At 49.1% G+C, this 18,947-nt stretch overlaps 1 protein-coding gene across 7 annotated transcripts in view; it reads left to right on the forward strand.

Annotated features, from left to right (window-relative positions):
* Positions 1–18,947, forward strand: part of SPECC1 (sperm antigen with calponin homology and coiled-coil domains 1) — a 299,800-nt gene that overhangs the window by 68,040 nt on the left and 212,813 nt on the right. For 6 of the 7 annotated variants that reach the window (XM_058676531.1, XM_058676529.1, XM_058676530.1 and 3 more), the window contains exon 2: positions 15,083–15,256. In XM_058676531.1, coding sequence (XP_058532514.1) covers positions 15,101–15,256 — 156 coding nt within the window. In that variant the 5' untranslated portion in view covers positions 15,083–15,100. Of the gene's footprint in view, positions 1–15,082; positions 15,257–15,734; positions 15,861–18,947 lie in introns of those variants that run through there. The other variant, XM_058676533.1, reaches the window with a different exon arrangement.

The following is an 18,947-nucleotide window of genomic DNA, read 5'->3' on the forward strand; positions in this document are numbered from 1 at the left end:
ACACTAGTTCTCATTTCTTGTCAAGGAGTGAACACAAATAGACTTTGCCGCTGTGTGGCCTTCCCCAGGGCACTTTCCAGGGTGGCCGCTGCCACTGTATGCCCTGCGCTCAGGGGGTTTGCTACCTGCCACTCTGCAGACCCTGGGTGCCCACCCCTGGCATACAGCTACCTCTGCCACCCTGGACACTGCCCCTGCCATGTTGCTTGGTAGCTGGGAGATGTTGGAGCACCATCTGCAGCCTCCACCTTAGAAAGCGTCTAGCCTAAATTCAAGACTTAGGTTCCCCTGGAAGGCCCCATGTCCTGGAAGGTGGCAGGCTTCAGAGTTTCCTGAGAGATTAAATTTTCCAGAGTTGCCTTGATGGCCCTGTTTCTGCCTGCCTGGCTTCCTGTAGGCCTCAGAGTTGTCCCAAGAGATTCTTTTTCAGTTCCTAGATACGCAGACCGCTGGGAGCTGTCCCCACAGGCTTCCAGGGACACACCTAGGCCCGCTGCACTGCACTCTGCTGGGTTGGTGTACACTGGAGACCTTGATCCTCTGAACTCATCACAGGTGCATGACATGGCAGGAGCATTTCTGCCCTGGGCAGTCCTTTGTGAAGACATGAAGACGATGTGGGACCCTGAAGGAGGCACCATCTTGGAGCAGGAAACGAGAATGGGAGGCAGCTCCCTTGTTCCTAAAGTTCCCTTTGCATCGAGCTCAAAGACTTCTTGCATTATTGTCTGCTTCCAACACCCCCTCCCAACACACACACACACACACACACACACGCACGTACGTGCTGTCAGAAACTAGTCACGATGGCTTGGGCATTTGTTGGGTGTGCCTCATTTGGCATCTTACCTTTGATGGTGCATATAATAAGTGACTAGGAACTAGCAGAGATGTGTGGGTATGTTTCAAAGGTGAAGAAAAACAGAGTGGTTGTGATTAAAGATGTGAAGGGGCAGTGAGCTCACTGAGTAGCTGGAGGCCTTGTTACTGCCATGGTGGGAGAGGTGAGACCAGAGCCCTTGCTTCTGAGTCAGAAGTGGGATTTGTGTGGCATGCAAGCTAAGCCAACACCTCTGCTATGCCAGCACCTTGTCTAGGCACTGGCTTGAGTCTTGGTTAGTGTACTTCCAATCCAGCTCCCTGCTAATGTGCCTGGGAAAGAAGTGAAAGGTGGCCCAAGAGCCTGCCTGGGCCCTTGCCACCCATGTGGGGGACCTGGTTAGAGTTCCAGTCTCCTGGCCTTCCTCTGGCTGTTGTGGTCACTTGGGGAGTGAACCAGTGGATGGAAGATGGTGTGTGTGTGTCCCTCTCTCTGTAACTCTGCCTTTCAAATAAATGAATCTTGAAAGTGAGGGCACAGGTGGGATTCTTCCACATGTCCTTGCCTTCTTGGGTTACTGAGCCACTTTGCCAGCAAGGGGATGTGTGACATTACTCCCTGTGGTTTCTTGTGCTGGGTCCCATTTGCAGGATAGCTAGTGTGTAGCATGTGGCATGTGGGTGGGCTATGTTCCTGAGTGTGCAGAGAAGGTACTGGCATCATCCTTGGGGTGTTGGCCAGTGTGACCAATGTAAACAGTAGATGTGGTGAGGGGACAAACTTCTCCAGCCATGGGCAGGGGCTCTTGTCGCAGAGGGCACTTGTACACATCCAGACTCAGTGGTGTTGGGCAAGAGGTCTTGCCCTTCCTGCGCTGGGTGTCATTAGTTCATGTGCATGTTGGTTTTAGCTGGGTGGGTGGAGCAGCATGCCCTGTGGCTCTTACATTGTTCCTGGAGGAAATGAAGCAGAATGAGACACAGCTGGCCTACCCGTTGCCTCGGAAACCGTGCCACTGACAGCATAGACTTTGCCCCTGTCCCACCTGACATAGGAGTCCCAGATAGGGAGAGAGAAGCAGAAAAGGTTGGGTGCCTGCTGAGGTACTCAGACTTGACATTGAAATGATTGGTTTCCTACATCTGTGGGCACCATCGGCTCCCACTTTTCAAAGCAGCTACCTAACTTCATGTCCTCTGTTGTTATGAAGACATCTGGTTAAGTATTATTTACTATTGCTGGGCAACTAAAATTGTACACCAAAAAGTTTTTGAAAAGCCATCTTTCAGGAATAAATTCAGAAAAAGCAGATGAAGCAGAAGGTGATTTTAGAGCTTTGGTGTTGAATAACTTTAGGAGTTATTTCCTCTGCACTGCCATGCGTTAGTGAGATTGCCTTTTAAAATGCTAATTCTTACACCTCAACATGAATATTGTTTTCAAGGAAATCATGCTGGAAGATTCTAGTCCTGTGTCCTCACTGATGGGGTTCTCCTCCTGGAAGCTAACTGGAAGACTTTTTTTTTTTTTTTGAAGATTTATTCATTTTATTACAGCCAGATATACACAGAGGAGGAGAGACAGAGAGGAAGATCCTCCGTCCGATGATTCACTCCCCAAGTGAGCCGCAACGGGCCGATGCGCACCGATCCGAAGCCGGGAACCAGGAACCTCTTCCGGGTCTCCCACGCAGGTGCAGGGTCCCAATGCATTGGGCCGTCCTCAACTGCTTTCCCAGGCCACAAGCAGGGAGCTGGATGGGAAGTGGAGCTGCCGGGATTAGAACCGGCGCCCATATGGGATCCCGGGGCTTTTAAGGCGAGGACTTTAGCCGCTAGGCCACGCCGCTGGGCCCAAACTGGAAGACCTTTTTCCCCCACTTGCTCACAGACATTTCTCAGTCTCAGAGAAAATGATTGTCTTTTTCCCTTCTAGTCCTGTATTATATTTGCCCCTTAGTTCAGCTCCTACTTAGTGAGAGTCCTTTGGTTACAAGACTCAGTGCACATTTTAGGAGCACCCTGCCTGGTGGGGAAGGGGCAGGGAGACACCCACGTGCATGCCTTCAGTGAAAGTCAGGATGCAGTCATTCTCAGGTTTACTGGGGAGCTACCGTGGCCAGGAATACTGTGCTTGTTAGAGGGGACAGGATCCGGCTGTCACACACGTCATCCGTGGTGGAGGGAGAGAGGACATCAGTGGCTGTGATCACTCTAGTTTGGTGACAGGCTCTGAAGAAGTCAACTGGGGACTTGGGGTGGGGCTGGAAGGCTGTTGTAGACAGTGGGAAGGAAAGGCCTCATGAAGGGCAGGCTCCTGAGCAGAGAGGAAGCCACATGTCATTACCAGTGGAGGAGCTTTGAGTGAAGGGAGCAGTAGTGTGGAGCTGAGGGCTGGGAACTAGCTGGACAGGGCCCAAGGACCTCTGGGGGAGGCTTCCGGGCAGTACTGAGAGCAGGGAGGACCATCCAAGTGAAGGAACAGGAACCAAGCTGTCGAGGACCTTGAAGGCCATGGCAGAAGGCTTAGATTTTTATTTCAAATGCAGTACAGGGTTTTACACAGGCCTGACATGACCTGATATGTGCGTGTATGTTTTAAATAACTTCAAAAACTTTGAATTTCACATCATATGAAATTTACTTTCTTCAATCATTTTTTAAAAGTAACAGTTACAGAGAGAGCAAGAGAATTCTCCCACCCTCTGGCTACAACAGCCAAGGCTGGGTGGACCAGGCCAAAGCCAGGAGCTAGAAATCTAGAAATCTAACCGCAGCTACCACTTGGTGACAGTACTAGGGCTGACTTCTACTGCTTGGCTAGGCACCTTAGCAGGGAGCTGGATCAGAAATGCAGAGGCCAAGACTTGAGCTGGTGCGCAAATAGGATGTCGACATTGTAGGCAGCAGCATGAATACCATTTAGGCTCCCTTATCGTTGCCGTTTCAAGTGAACAGCTCATGATGTTTTTCAGAGACCTCTCTGGCTGTGCACTGGGCAAGAAGGGAAGGAACCAGAGGTCAAAGGACTGCAACATCCAAGTGAGAGGCAGGGGTGATCCTGAGGGAGCCAGTGGTAGTCCCAGACACGAAGTCCCAGAAGAGAAACAGACTTTTCTGGAGGTTTAAAATTAGGAGCATCAGAAAGGCTGTTTTAAGAAAATAAATAGATAAAAGGTCTCGATTGGTGTAAGCCTCCAAGGAAGGGCTAGAATAGTCTTGATGTAAAGTTTGGGGTAATTGCAGGCGAACTGATTGGCAGAACTCAGGCAAGGAAGTCATGTAGTCTGGCAAGTGCTGTGGTCTGAATGTTACTGTTCCCCCACAGTTCACCTGTTGAAACCCAAAGCATGATGTGATAGAATTAAGAGGTGAGGTCTTGAAAGTGAGTCATGAGCCCCTCCCCACACCCCCATGACTGAGGTTGGACTCAATAGAAAATAAGCTTGTGGTAGCTGCCTGGCCTGCTCTGCCCTGTGAGTCTTAGCAAGGAGGGAGGCTCAGTCTGTGAAGCAGAGAGCAAGCCCTCGCCACACATGGAATCTTCCAGAACTGGCAGCCAAAAATTCCTCTCCTCTACAAAATATTTGGCCTGAGGTATACTGTTAGAACAGCTCAGATGAGGAAAAGGGCTCAAGGTCACGTATGGGTGCTGCCTGCACCTGCATTGAGGAGTTAACAAACTCCTTGGAGTCAGAGGATGGCGGCTGCCTCCCGTGATGTTGTCAAGTGCGTGAAAGACAGAAGCAAAGACCAAACACTGTGCCTGACTCGTAGTCTGTGTTGGTAAATGGTAGCTTAAAAACAAAGTAACAGGAATGGTTTTACACAGGATGCGACAAACTTCAGCTGGTTCTTTAGCAACCAGGAAGATGGGAGCTCCCAAGGGACCTCCGCCCAAGTCTGTGCCGCAGGGCCCCACAGGAAACACTGCAACGGAGTCAGAGCTGTCAGGGTTTGGGTGCTGGGAATGTAAGAAATGGGAGCCCTGGGGAACAACCCGATGACCGAGGAGAAAGGCCTGTTAATGACGTGAAGGAGAAGCCGGCAGTGGGGGGTGCAGGGCAGGAGTGAAGCTGCCTATTCAGGGTCTGTTCTGTGTGCCTGCAGTGGATACCCAGGTGGCCTGAGGTCCCTGGAAGGGCTTACTGGCAGGTGAGTGGCCGGATGGCACAGGGGCCCCTGGAGAGGCCCTCCTGGGCTGGAGGCAGGTTCTCTAGTTGGCAGAGGCTTGCACTTACTCACAAGACCAGGCTGGAGTCTACCAGGCTTGACCTGTACCCCTGCACGTCCTGCTTTCTGTCCCGCTCAGCAGCCCTATGCCAGGGCAACTGCTGCAGACACAGTACCTGTGCTCCAGAGCCTTCCTCTGAGTCTATAAGCAGCACAGCTGTCCGACTGGAGGGACAGGGAGGCGTCTCCTTTTCCAGCTTTAAATCCCAGTCCCAGGCCTGGTGCGATAGTGTAGTGGCTAGAGTCCTCGCCTTGCATGTGCCAGGATCCCTGTTGGGTGCTAGGTTTGTATCCTGGCTGATCCACTTCCCTTATAGCTCCCTGCTTGTGGCCTGGGAAAGCAGTCAAGGACGACCCAAAGCCTTAGGACCCTGTACCCGTGTGGGAAACCTGGAAGAAGCCCCTGGCTCCTTGCTTCAGATTGGCTCAGTTCCCACCATTGCAGCCACTTGGGGAGTGAACCAGTGGATCAAGATCTTTCTGTCTGTCTCTCCTCTCTGTAAATCTGTCTTTCCAATAAAAATAATAAATTATATGTATCTATATATCTCATATATATATATATATATATATATATATAAATCCCAGTCTAACTCCCTCGTGGTTGTAACTCCTTCTCTCCGCTGGGGGATATAAGAATCCCAGCCTGGGCTTTCTGCAGCTTCCCTTGTCTCCTCTCCAGACCCTGCCCACACTCATTGTTTTGAGTGGTTCTTTTCTCAGCTGGCCTCAGTTTACCTCCCAGCATGCACCTAGGTAAACCCAGGCATACGTGAGGTACCCAGAGCCCGGGCTGAACAGCTATGGCTATAGATACTTCAGCCTTCACAGAAAGTCTCCTTCCCTTACTACCTGTAAGTATGCATCTGTTTCTCTGCAATAGATCCCATCCGACTATTCCTCAAGAAAGGGCCCTGAACGTATTTTATTTCCATCTCCTTTCCTACCACAGTCACTTTCCGTTCTTTGATGTGAAGCCACATTATAGGAAAGAACTGTCAGAGTGGTCATCCAGCGGTTAGGGATGTCGGCCTCTTGGTTCAGCTTCAGAGAAGGCAGGCCACCACAGTCCAGCGCACGCGCTTCCACCTGCTGGTTCACTCCCCAAATGGTCGCAATGGCCGGAGCTGGACCAGACTGAAGTCAGGAGCCAGGAGCCTTATCAGGTTCTTCCACATGGCTTCAGGAACCAAAGTGCTTGGGCCATCTTCTGCTGCTTTCCAGGTGCACTAGCAGGGAGTTGGATTCGAAGTGGAGCAGCTTAGACATAAACTGGTGCTCATAAGAGATGCTAGACTTGCAGATGGCAGCTTTACCTACTGCACCACAATGAGGGCCCCACCATTTAGCTTTGATCACTTCCTGGTTCTTGTTTTGTCCCAGTGCCTTCTCAGCAGGGAACCACTGAAGTTTAGTTTGCAGTTTTTCCTGCTGCTGCTGTATGGAAATCTGTTCATTTTATTTACCAGGAAGGATTCTAAGGGTATTGGAATGATCTTTCATCTGGAGACCACAAGAAAGAATCATCTGTGAGGCATTTCCTGCAGCTGCTTGCAGAAATCAGGAATTCCCTGAGCTGTTCCCAAGCAGATTTCCAGTGTCAAATCCTCCTTGCTAGACAGCAAACTAACCAGGTGCATTGTATAACTGTTCAGGAACCATTGCTCAAGGACTCTCGTTTGTGTATTTATTTGAAAGGCAGATTTAGATGAAAGAGAGACTTGTTCCATCTGCTGGTTCACTCCCGCAAATAGCCACAGCAGCTGGGGCTGGGACCAGGCTGAAGCCAGAAGCTTGAAACTCCCTCTGGGTCTCCCATGTCAGCCCCAAACACTGGCACCATCTCCTGCTGCTTTTCCAGGTGCATTACCTGGGATCTGGATCAGAAACAGAACAGCTGGCACTCACATGGGATGATAGCAAGGCAGGTGGCGGCTTATCCCGCTGGTCCCTCTCATTCTAGCTCATTCTCAGCCTTAGCATTGCTGACTTTTTCGGCAAGGTATTTATTTGCTTGTGAGGCTGCCTCTGGGATTTTACCGTGTCTAACAGCATCTTCTACACAGTAGCACCCCGAAATTGTGACAAAATGTGCCTCCCACACATTGCCGTTTGCTCCCTCTGGGGTTATCTTCCCTCTCCCTTCCAGCTGAAGACCACAAGGTCACACACAAACTCAAGGCATATTCTGAAAAGCTCTAGCTGGATATTTCAACATGCTGTTCACTTACACTCCACTTCCTGCTGAGTCCCATGGTAATTGAACTATGTGCACATATTTCTTTTGTTAGTTCTCAGACTTGAATGCCTTCGCTTTCCGCTTCCCAGTGCTGATTGTACTCGTGGGCGAGACCCGAATGCCCCCTCTCACTCTCAGAGACTCCTCATTATTTTCCAACCATCCAGCAAGGTTTCTCAATCGCCTTTCCCGTTTTCTTGCCTTAAAAGGCTAAGAAGCTGAGGCCCTGAGATAACCCCTCCGATGTGGGCTGTGAAGGCGCCGATTTGGTAGCCGAACAACGTGCCTTCAGGCTCTGACTTTCCCTGGAGCCCAAGCACCTAATTATATTCTGAAAACAGCTGTTCCTTCTCTTATTCCTTCCTGCCTTTTTCTTTCTTTGGGAAAGAGAGACAGGTAGAACTTACTCCCTCATGCTGTTTCACTCCACAAATATCTGCCCCTGGCCAGGCTCCAGGAGCCAGGAGCTCATCCAGGTCTCCCATGTGGTTGTCAGGGATCCAGCTGCCTCAGTAGTCATCTGCTGCCTCCCCAGGGTCTGCCCTGGTGGGAAGCTGGATTCTGGAACAGGAGCCAGGATTTGAACTTGTGGGGTATATGAGCTTTTTTCTTTTTTTAGACTTTTTTTTTTTTTTTTTTTAATAAAAAGGCAGATTCACAGAGAGACGGTTGTACATGACCACAACCAGGAACTAGGAGCCAGGAACCGTCTTCAGGTCTCCCATGTGGATATAAAATCCCAAGACTTTGGGCTGTCCTTGACTGCTTTCCCAGGCCACAAGCAGGGAGCTAGATGGGAACGGCAGGACATGAACTGGCACCTATTATGGTATGCCAGCACTTGCAGACAGAGGATTAGCCAATGTGAACCATCTAGTGACCCCGGACATGGGCTTCTTAACCTGCACCTTAGTTGCTAGGCCAAATGCCTATTCCTTTCCTTTTCTTAAATAGACTTCATGGTGTACAATTTATGAGTTAAAATTCAAATTGAAAGTTTATACTGTTACGGAGAGGAAAGAAGTTTGGTAGCAAAATAAAATGTAAAATGTTAAGATCACATGTGGGAGTGGATTCTAGATTCAACGATAATTTCTTGATAGAGTTGATCCTCTACAATGTTTATGAGGATTTCAAAATAGAAGCCTTTGGGGGCAAATGGGTTAAGTTCATCGCTGTGATGCTGACATCCACACCAGTGTGAGTCCCAGCTGCTGCACTTCCACTCCAGCTCCCTGCTGGTGCACCTGAAAAGGCGATGGAGTTTAGCCCAAGTGACCCTGTCACCCACATGGAGGACTCGGAGTTCCTGGCTCCTGGATTCAGCCTGAAAAGTGGAGCATGAACCAGTGAATGTATTTTCTCTCTCTCTCTCTCTCTCTCTCTCTCTCTCTCTCTGCCTTCCAAATAAATAAATCTATCTTTCTTTAAAATTGGAGCTTTATTTTTACTGTCTTGCACTTGGCTGGAGCCCATCTACTTATTCTACGTTACCATTTCTTACTCATCAGAAAACTGTTATCTAAGCGGCATTCCCACCTGTGTTTATCCTGCCCAAGCCCAGATTTGTTAAGGCAGGACCAGTTCCAATGACCTAAGGCATCCACCCTCCGCATTTATTTCTTTCCCTCTTTGGCATTTCCAAATAAACATAGGTTGCTCTTGATTTAAGAGGCAACCATCTCAACTTTGGTATGTATGTCTGCCTCCTTGTCCAACCGATCCATCCCTGTGTGTTGTGGGAGTGAGTTAAGCAGAGTAGTTGTCTGTTTGACAACAGCTTGTGTTTGTTGAGAGCCTACTGTGTGCCTGGCACCTGCCATGTGCAGCTCTCTGAGAGGTCTGTGAGCTTCTGCATGTGTAAGTCCATCTGAAGATGCTGAGACTCACAAAGTGTTCCAGAAGTGTGCCCAGCAGTGAAGAGGTGCGCAGCCCACAAGGAAGTGTCTGCACTGGATTGCTGACTCCAGTTCCCAACTCCAGCTGCCTGGAGACAGCGAGAGCTCCAGGAGCTGGGTTCTTGCCATCCACGGATGTCACCTGGATTGAGTTCATGACTTTCAGCCCCTCTGGCGGCCATTGTTGGGTGTTTGGGCTGTGAACCAGCAGTTAGGAGTGAACTCTTTCTGTGCCTGCCTCTGTGCCTCTCAAATTGGTTAACTTCGTACAACAACATAAAGCAGAACTTGGCTCAGCTCACTGAGTCGGCAGTGCGGCAGGGTTTCGGACCGTGCATTGGATCTTCGAGTCTCACTGCTTCCCGTTCACATCGTTCAGAGAGGCCACATCCGCTGCTGCTGTTGAAGTTGGTAGATGTGGGAGCTGATTTACGCTTGGTTTGAATCTTGACTCCAGACCAATTCTGTGATGTAGGCAGGTGCTTATTTAACATTCGTGAGCCAGATGAATCTTCCCCGGCTGTAGGAGAGGGGGATGGTCATTCAGGCTGCTCTAATGGGAATATCACCACGGGGCTGGCTTGCAGATAACAGAAATGCATTGTTCACAGTTCTGCAGGTTACAGTCACAGATTAAGGTCTTGCGTCAGTCCGGAGAGGATTCTGACTTCTCTAGTCCATAGATAGCTTCATCCTAATGTGACCTCCTCTGGTGGAGTAGGCGGGCAAGGACATTAATCTGATCGCTCGCCCCCCCCCAACACCTTCTCATTTCATTGCCCCAAGGCCTCATTTCCTAATACCATTACCTGGAGGGATTGGGTTTCAACGTATGAATTTCAGGGAGGGGCACAAATATTCAGATTACAGGAGGCGGTTACAGTGATTGCACAGTGATCCATCCATGTAGAGAATGTAGCAGGGCCTTACTTGCTCAGAGAGGGAATGGCGTAGCTTCCCTGACATCACAACAGCATTTATGGAGAGCCAGGCCAGCAGGTGGGAAATGAGAGGAGGATAGCAGATGTGGGAAGAGGTAGGTTGCATGGAATGTGTGGAAAATGAGAGGGGGCCCGAGGACATGCCTGTTCCTCTGCTGTGAGGGCCACAGTGAGGGTCTCAAGGTTGCACTTCTCTGGGTTCGTTCCAGAAGAACCAGGACAGGGGCTGGGCCAAGCGAGGGTAAGAGAGCGATCTCCAAAAAACACCAAGAGGACTGTGTTCTGGACTTGGGAGCAGCCCAAGTCGATGTTTAATAGGAGCCACGTGTGCAGGGAGAGCTCTGTAAACTCACACACCAGTCCCCAGGTCCTTGTCTGTGGTGTGCGGCATCCTGTCCTGGTCACTCCGGCTTATCCCGTCGGCTGCTCTTCCTGGTTGCCGTGAGTTAGGCATCTGTGGCATCATGCTTGTATACTCTGAATCCTGAAAGAAGGTGGGACTGGATGAACACAAAGTGTCCAAGAAGGGTGAAGATGTTCTTTTATATTCTTCTAACAAAAGACCTGAGGCAGAGGAGTACACGAAGGAAAAAAAAGTCTTCTTAGCACCTTTTTGAGGGTGGAAGATCCAGGGTCTTGTGAGAGCCTCTAGCTACGTCACAACGCAGCAGAGGACCTCGTGGTGGGAGCAGATGTTTGAGAGAGCAGTCACTGGTGGGACAAGACGAAGGAGGGATTCGCGTGCCAGGCTTGCCCTTCCTGTGCTGTCTCACCCTCGCAGGAACTAGCCGAGCCTAGTGGGAACCGCGGGAATCTCTGCTGAAGATCATGTCCCCAGATGACCTAACCACCTGGCTCCCATCTTAAAAGTTCCTCCACTTCTTTTTTTTTTTTTTTTTTTCAAAGTTATTTCCTCTTCACATTTTTATCTCAAATTTTAACACACTGATATTCCTATCTCATTTATTACAGTAGTACTCTTTTTTCTTTAAAGATTTATTCATTTTATTACAAAGTCGGATATACAGAGAGGAGGAGAGACAGAGAGGAAGATCCTCCATCCGATGTTTCACTCCCCAAGTGAGCCGCAACGGCCGGTGCTGTGCCGATCCGATGCCGGGAACCTGGAACCTCCTCCAGGTCTCCCACGCGGGTACAGGGTCCCAATGCATTGGGCCGTCCTCGACTGCCTTCCCAGGCCACAAGCAGGGAGGTGGATGGGAAGTGGAGCTGCCGGGACTAGAACCGGCGCGCATATGGGATCCCGGTGCGTTCAAGGTGAGGACTTTCAGCAGCTAGGCCACGCTGCCGGGCCCAAGTTCCTCCACTTCTTAACCACCATCACCCTGGAGCCAGCCTCCCAGCACATGCACACCTGGGGAATGCACTTAGAAGAGGCAGTGGGTCTTGATAAGAAGAGTTCAGAGAGAGCGTTCATGTGGGAGTCATCTGGTTAGGTTTAGAAGCAAGGGGTGGGAGGTAAGAGGACAGTAGAAAAAAGGAAGTGATGTGATCAAGGGACCCATGGAGGTTTGCCTCTGAGCCAGCAAGTCTTTGAAAAATGGCTAATAGCAAGTGTTGGGCATATGGCTAAGCCACTTGTGTCCCACACCAGAGTGCCTGCATCTGATGATGCACTCAAGCTCCTATCCCATCCCTGCTTCCTGCTACTGCACACTCTGAGAGGGAGCAGTGAGGACTCAGGGCGTTAGGTCCCTGCTACCCATGAGGAAGGCCCAGAGAGAGTTTCAGGCTCTGAGCATCCAGCCGCACTCAGCCCTGATAACTGGGGAATGAAACAGTGGATGGGAGCTCTGTCTCTGTTTCTCAGGAAAAAGAAACATTTTTCAGGCGCACTTTGCAGACGATCACCAGATCTGTGGCCAGTGGTTAAGAGAGCAGTTTAGATCTTTAAAGTTTGGTTAAGATGGCTCCACTTTTTCTTATCTTTTCAAAGCAAGCTTTGTTAAAGATATTATAATGAGAACCTCCTGTGCAGCATCAGGATTTTTCGAGAGAGGAAGACCCCCCTTCTTTCTCTTTAGTTCCACCAAGGACTTAAACTCTCGAAGCATCGGGAAAAGTCTGGCAAGGAAGATTCCCATCCTCTTATTGCTGTTTTTTTGGTTATCATTTTTAAAAAAGTTTATATAAGATTTAAAAAATTCTTTTGAGACAACATTTTAAACTTACAGTGTAATCAAGGATTTCATGCTGTACCAACTAAAGAGTTCAACAAACAAAAAGCAAAATCCCTGAGTTCAGCAGGAAAACAGGCAAGGGGCATAAACAATGATAACATGAAAAGATGTTCAACTGCACTCATGAAATGTAAGTTTCAAAATGGACACAAAATAAAACTGTAGTACTGTATAATTCTCTCTAAAAATATTTATTTGTTTGGGGGGGGGTAAGATTTGCGGAGAGAATAAGAGACAGAAAAAGAGATTTTCCATCCTCTGGTTCACTGTCCCAAATGGCTGTAATGGCCAGGGCTGAGCCAGTCCAAAGCCAGGAGCTTCATCAGGGTCTCCCACATAGGTGCAGGAGGCCAAGCAATTGGGCCATCTTTTATTGCTTTGCCAGGTGCATTAGCAGGGAGCTGGATCAGAAGTGGAGCAGCTGAGACTTGCACAGTGCCCATATGGAATACCAGCATTGCAGGTTGAGGCTTAACATTGCTATACCTCAGAACCAACTCCAGTAGTGTATAATTCTTAGCTACTTACTTGACCAAGTTTTGAAACAAACTTCGAAAAAAAGCACTGTATTTACAGCAAAATTAATATACATGGACAATTTTTTTGGAAGGGAAACTATAAAAGGCTTTCCATTTCAAGGGCTGCCTGGTAAAGTTTGAAAAATGTATAGTTTGCAAAAATCTTTTTGTGTTTTCATAACACAAGCCCTGCAAGTCAGTTGTAAATAGTGCTGATCATAACATAAAATAGTACCCTGATTAGACAACTACTTTATCTGTCTGAAGTCAGCCTAACATATTGCTCTTGGCTCTCTAGTGAGTGGTAAGTAAAATTCATTAGCAAATCTCATCAAGAACCACTCATTTCTAGTTTTTATCTGGGGAGAGAATCCCTAATGAATTAGTTACTGCCTAGATCTTAACCTAGGCATTTTTTCATTATTGCCGTGGAAACCAGAGGTACAATTCACAAATTGAAAAAAGAAAAATGATCAGGGCTAAACATCGATAAAATGCACCAGAAGTAAGCTGCTTTTCTGAAATACAGAATTTTTAAAAAATCATGATACCTGGGACCAAGCTGAGATGAATACAGCTCTAAGCTAATCATGTAAATAGTATGGAATATAAGCAAATTCTGAAGTCCTGGACAGAGTATTCTCTCTTGGTGCTGCACGGTGGGTTCCAGGTCGCTGTTTGGCTGTGCCCCCAGCAAATCATTTGTTTAGACAGAAACAGGAACTGGATGGCCCTTGGGAAGAGACCTTGTGTCGTCTCTTGACAGTGAAGACAGGCTGGGGAGCTGCCTGCCCTAATGAACTATCCTGGGACACAGCAGGGACAAGAGGTACCCACCTGACCCCACTGTAGGCTTAAGGCCCCCCGTGGTGGGTGGGGATGGGATGACAGCAGCCACTGGACTTGGTTGTCAGCTGTGCTTTTTAAAGTGGCTTTCTTTTTAAGATATATATATATTAATTACAGAGAGAGAGAGATAACTGCCATCGCTAGTTTACCCCCCAAATTGCCATAGTGGCTAGGGCTGGGCCAGTCTGAAGCCAGGAAATAAGAACTCCATCCTGGTCTCCCACATGGTTGGCAGGCGCTGCAAGCAGCCAGGACTTGAATTGGACCCCATATAAGATGACAATGCCTCGGGCTGTGACTCGATCCACTACACCCTGATGGCAGCCTCTAAATGTGAATTTCTTATATTATTTGAGAGAGGGCGCATTGTGACATGGGTGTCCTCCATGTTACCCTTGATTTTTAAACGGCATCCATTTTTATCTAGAAGAAGAAAGAAGTCATGTGCTTCTGTAAAATCTAATGAGCAAGTAATTCATTTATGCCTACCCGAAAGCTTGCCAGCCCCAAAGCTGCAAAGCTTAAGGACATTTTAAGTCTGAACTCAAGCTAATCTGTACGTGTGATTTATGAGGCATCTTTTAAGAGTTTGTGGAAATACATCCCCCAAAAACGTATGCATGGATTTCAATTTTTTTGTGTGTCAAAATATATTTAGCTTTTTATTTCATTTTCCCACAAACTTAAAAAAGAAAACTTATTTGAGAGAGAGTGAGACAGGAAGAAACCAAGAAAGACAGATGGAGATCTCCTGTCTGCTGGTCCCTTCCCCAAAGCCTTAACGGCCAGGGCTAGCTAGACTCAGCTGCAGCCAAGAGCCAGGAACTTCAGATGAGTCTCCCACACAAGTGGCAGAGCTCTGTCACCTGCCACTTCGCAGGGTGTCGCTGTATCAGGAAGCTGGAATCAGTAGTGACACTGGGGCTCAAACCTAGGCACTCCAATATGGGATGTTGTAACTGCTGTGCCAGTTGCCTGACCTCATGGACTTTTTAAGGTACTGTTGTAAGTGTGTGTGTGTACATGATGTAATGCTGTGTTACATGTCTGCTGCCAAAATGTCCGATAACCAACACTCTGACACACACACATGACAGTAATTTGGTCAAAGCTGCTGTGTAGAGTCTGTGGAACCGTATCATAAAACCATAATAAAAAATCATTATAAAAGGGAGAGAAGAAGCTGCTGTAGGGTCGGAAAAATCAATCTACCACAAAGATGTCATCTTGAAAACATTGAATGTTCGTTACAGCCACACCGTCAGCCGCTGTTTCCTATCACAGCAGTGGCGAGTGAGGAGCGTGGGGGTCAGACTTTTGGGAGGTCACGCGGCAGCCTGCACGTCATAGACACACCTTTTCTTTCCTTTCTGCTTTTCCACAGAAGGACAGCCCCACGAGGATGAACACGAGGAGCAGCGTAACCAAGCCTTGGAGTCCTGTGGTCCGAGTGGGCAGCCATGGCCCCGGCAGGGCACGCCCCCTCTCTGCAGCCTCAACTGGATTGAAGAGTTCTAAGTCTTCAACCTCCTTGGCCTTTGAGTCCCGGCTCAGCAAGGTAGAGACCACGATGCCCAGGGCAGGGCTGTGGGTGCCTCCAAAAGCTTGGGAGGGTTGGAGAGGGAAGTTAGTAAAGGAGTGAGCTCTTAAGACAGGGAAGGAGAATTCCAGGGGCCTCAGCAGGTGTTGGCCTCAAGGAGCTGAGGTGCTGGCCTCAGGGTGGTAGCAGGTGGCTCGGGGATGGGAGATACTGAAGTCAGTAAATAAGCACCTCTGTCCTAGGTTACGTGGATGCCCCAGGCTGTGTCACACTCAGCACCGCTCTCTCCCTGGGGGTGGGGGGCGTGGGTGAAGTCACCCAGGAGCTTCCCGGCGCTGACATCCTCGTTTGATCCGTCAGCAGCAGCATCGACAGCAACAGCTGTTGGAATCTCTTCTTGCTTGCTCTCCCCCTCTCATCCGTTATTGTCTGATGTGCAGTGGGGCCAGGCACCATCCTGGGCTCATCTTTTTAGCTGCATCCACTGTCTGTGTGGGAGCTTCTCCTTCATGCTGCATCCGACAGCACCTTTGCCACCCTGAGAGGAGATTCATAGAAAATATCGCCTGCTTGCATGCATATGAGGGTACCTCAAAAAGTTCATGGGCAGTTGTATTGAAAGGTAAGTTTAGTTTTGGTGCAAAAAGAAAATTTGAAATCCATGCATAGCTTGAGGGTACCAGATTTTTAAAAATGTATTTATTTGAGAAGCAAAAAAGAGAGAGACAGATCCTATATATTGGTTCACTATCTAGTTGCTTACAATGGAGGTGCAGGAGGCGTGGAGCCCCAGGTTGTTTGTGGTTGATGGCACCTGTGGGTCTCCAGGGTGATTCTGGAGCCTGTACAAGGAAGACATGGGTGTCCAGCTCGGTGGCTGAGCTCCAGGCCACTGTGAAGACGTGGTGAAGGGCTGGCCTGCAGAGCTGTGAGCATTGGGCACAGCCCATGCATAGTGACACAGGAAGACAGGTGACTCTCGGCGAAGAATGTGACCGTGTGCGGTATTTCTGTGATATGCACAACATGAACTTTTTAAAAACCTTCATGTGCATGGATTTCAAAAATATTATAGCTAGATTTTTTTTAAGATTTATTTATTTTTATTATAAAGTCAGATACATAGAGAGGAGAGACAGAGAGGAAGATCTTCCGTCCGATGATTCACTCCCCAAGTGACCGCAACGGCCAGTGCTGCGCCAATCCGAAGCCAGGAACCAGGAACCTCTTCCAGGTCTCCCACACAGGTACAGGGTCCCAAAGCATTGGGCCGTCCTCAACTGCCTTCATAGGCCACAAGCAGGGAACTGGATGGGAAGTGGAGCTGCCAGGATTAGAACCGGCACGCATATGGGATCCTGGTGCGTTCAAGGCAAGGACTTTAGGCGCTAGGCCACGCCGCGGGCCCTATAGCTAGATATAAAAAAAAATATATATTGGAAAGTCAGATATACAGAAAGGAGGAGAGTCAGAGAGAAAGTTCTTCTTTCTGTTGATTCATTCCCCAAGTGACCACAATGGCTGGAGCTGCGCCTATCTGAAGCCAAAAGCCTGGAACCTCTTCCAGGTCTCCCACGTGGGTACAGGGTCCCAAGGCTTTGGACCATCCTTGACTGCTTTCCCAGGCCACAAGCAGGGAGCTGGATGGGAAGCGAGGCCACCAAGACGTGATATGGGATCTGGGCACGTGCAAGGGGATCCCTTTAGCCACTAGGCTACTGCACCATGCCCGATAGACTTACCTTTAATTCCCTTTTCCCATTAACTTTTCCAAGTCCCATAATACTATGGAAAAATCAATGTGCTCTTCCAATGCTAATATAAAAGGGAAAGTGTTCAATAATGTACATTTCCATCTCAGATGACTTAAGGCAGGCACTGTGGCACAGTGGGTTAAGACTTCACTAGGAATGCCAACATGTCATGTCAGAATGTGGGTTTGGGTCCCAGCTACTGTGCTTCCAATCCAGCTTCCTGCTAATGTGCCTGGGAGGCAGCACTTGATTCCAGTTGGAGATATGGTTGGAGCTCCTGGCTGCTGGCTTCAGCCTTGGCCCAGACTTGGCTCTCATGGCCATTTGGGAATTAAGCGGTGGATGAAAAAATCCTTTTTCCGTCTCTTCCCCCTCCCCCTCTGCATCTTTCCCTTTTTCTCATTCTGCTTTTCAAATAAAGATTTTTTTTTTAAAGGCTGAGCCTGGCTATGCCTGAGGACCCATTGTGCTCCTGACACTGCAGAGTGAATCCAGTTTGTCATGCCCCTGACTCAGGGGTTGGGAAGGAGGCTGCTGGGAGAGTCATGTGATGTTTTTGAAATGAAGCGAATGCTCCTGGTGAGGTTCTGAAGGCTTCCCTTCCTTGTGTTATGACGCTGGTCACAGTCATCACTTAGAAAGCTCGGTGTATCACAAGGAGTGTCTTGTCACATAAACAACAGTAAAGGGAGACTTCAGGCTCAGATGACGGGACAACAGGCGCTGTCTCTAGGAGACATCTGCAGTGGCTGTGACAATTGTGTGGGTTCTTTGTGTATTGTAAGACGTGTGGATTTCTCAACCTCCTGCTCATGGAGTATCCATGTCACATCCTAGCAGGGTGACAACCAGAAATGCACCCTTCGGTCTCCCACTTTCCCCGAGGAACAGCGCTGTCCCTGTTGAGAACAGTTGCACCAGCAGAATGTCTGTTCTCACAGCCATCACGGCTTAAGTGAATGATGCCCAGATTTCATCTCCTGCCAGGGTCCCTGCGGCTGCCTTTGCGGCCTTGCTGCTTGGATGTCCAAACGCCACCTGTCTTGTAGCAGGTCCCAAACAAATCAAGATTTCTTCCCTTCTAGCTTCCTCATCCCAAAGCTGCTCCTAGTTTGAAAGGTGGAATTACTAAGAAAGAATTAAAGAAATCTTCTAGCCACCAGTTCACTTCCCCAAATGGTCACAACAGCCAGGGCTGGGCCATGCTGAATTCAGGAGCCAGGAGCTTCTTCTAGGTCTCCCACGTAGGTGCACACTTGGACCGTTTTCCACTGCCTTTCCAGGCTCGATAGCAGAAAACTGGATTGAAAGTGGAGCAGCCAGGACACAAATCGGCGCCCATGTGGGATGCCAGCACTGCAGAAACAGAAACTTAACCTACTGTACCATTTTGCCAGCCCATCCTTCCCGTGGCTCAGGTCAGAGCCCTGGTCTCACAGCACTCAGGCTGTCCTGAAATATGACCCATCTTGAATTGCTGCCGCTTTGATCTTCCTCTTCCTGCCACCTTCCTGAGACCTGCTGATTGGGTGTGTGGGTGAGCGGGCGGGGGGGGGAGCGGGAGGGTCACTCTTAGTTCCCCATATTTGTCATTGCACCCTACATCCTACATCCTCTTCTCAGCAGAGCCTGAGCTGCGCTTTAACACACAAGAAATGATCCTTCGGTGCTTTCTTTAGGCCCTCTAGTGGCTCTCCCCGTCAAGCGCAGTGAAAAGCGAAGTCGCAGGTGCCCTCAGGACCCGGCCACACATCGCTTCTCTCCTGGCTCGTTGGGTCCCCGTGCCCTCGCCCTGCAGCGCTGGCCACATGGTGTCCTGGTGACGGAGATGTGCCGGATGCACTCCTGTGCAATAGGTCTGTTAGACGCTCCCCGTGACTGGAGAGTGTCTTAACAGAGCCATCATTTCCCACCAGGCTGGCATGAAGCTCCCCTTAGGCATGTTTACAATCTGT

The sequence above is a fragment of the Ochotona princeps genome, chromosome 17 (assembly GCF_030435755.1).
Source record: "Ochotona princeps isolate mOchPri1 chromosome 17, mOchPri1.hap1, whole genome shotgun sequence".
Taxonomy (NCBI): domain Eukaryota; kingdom Metazoa; phylum Chordata; class Mammalia; order Lagomorpha; family Ochotonidae; genus Ochotona; species Ochotona princeps.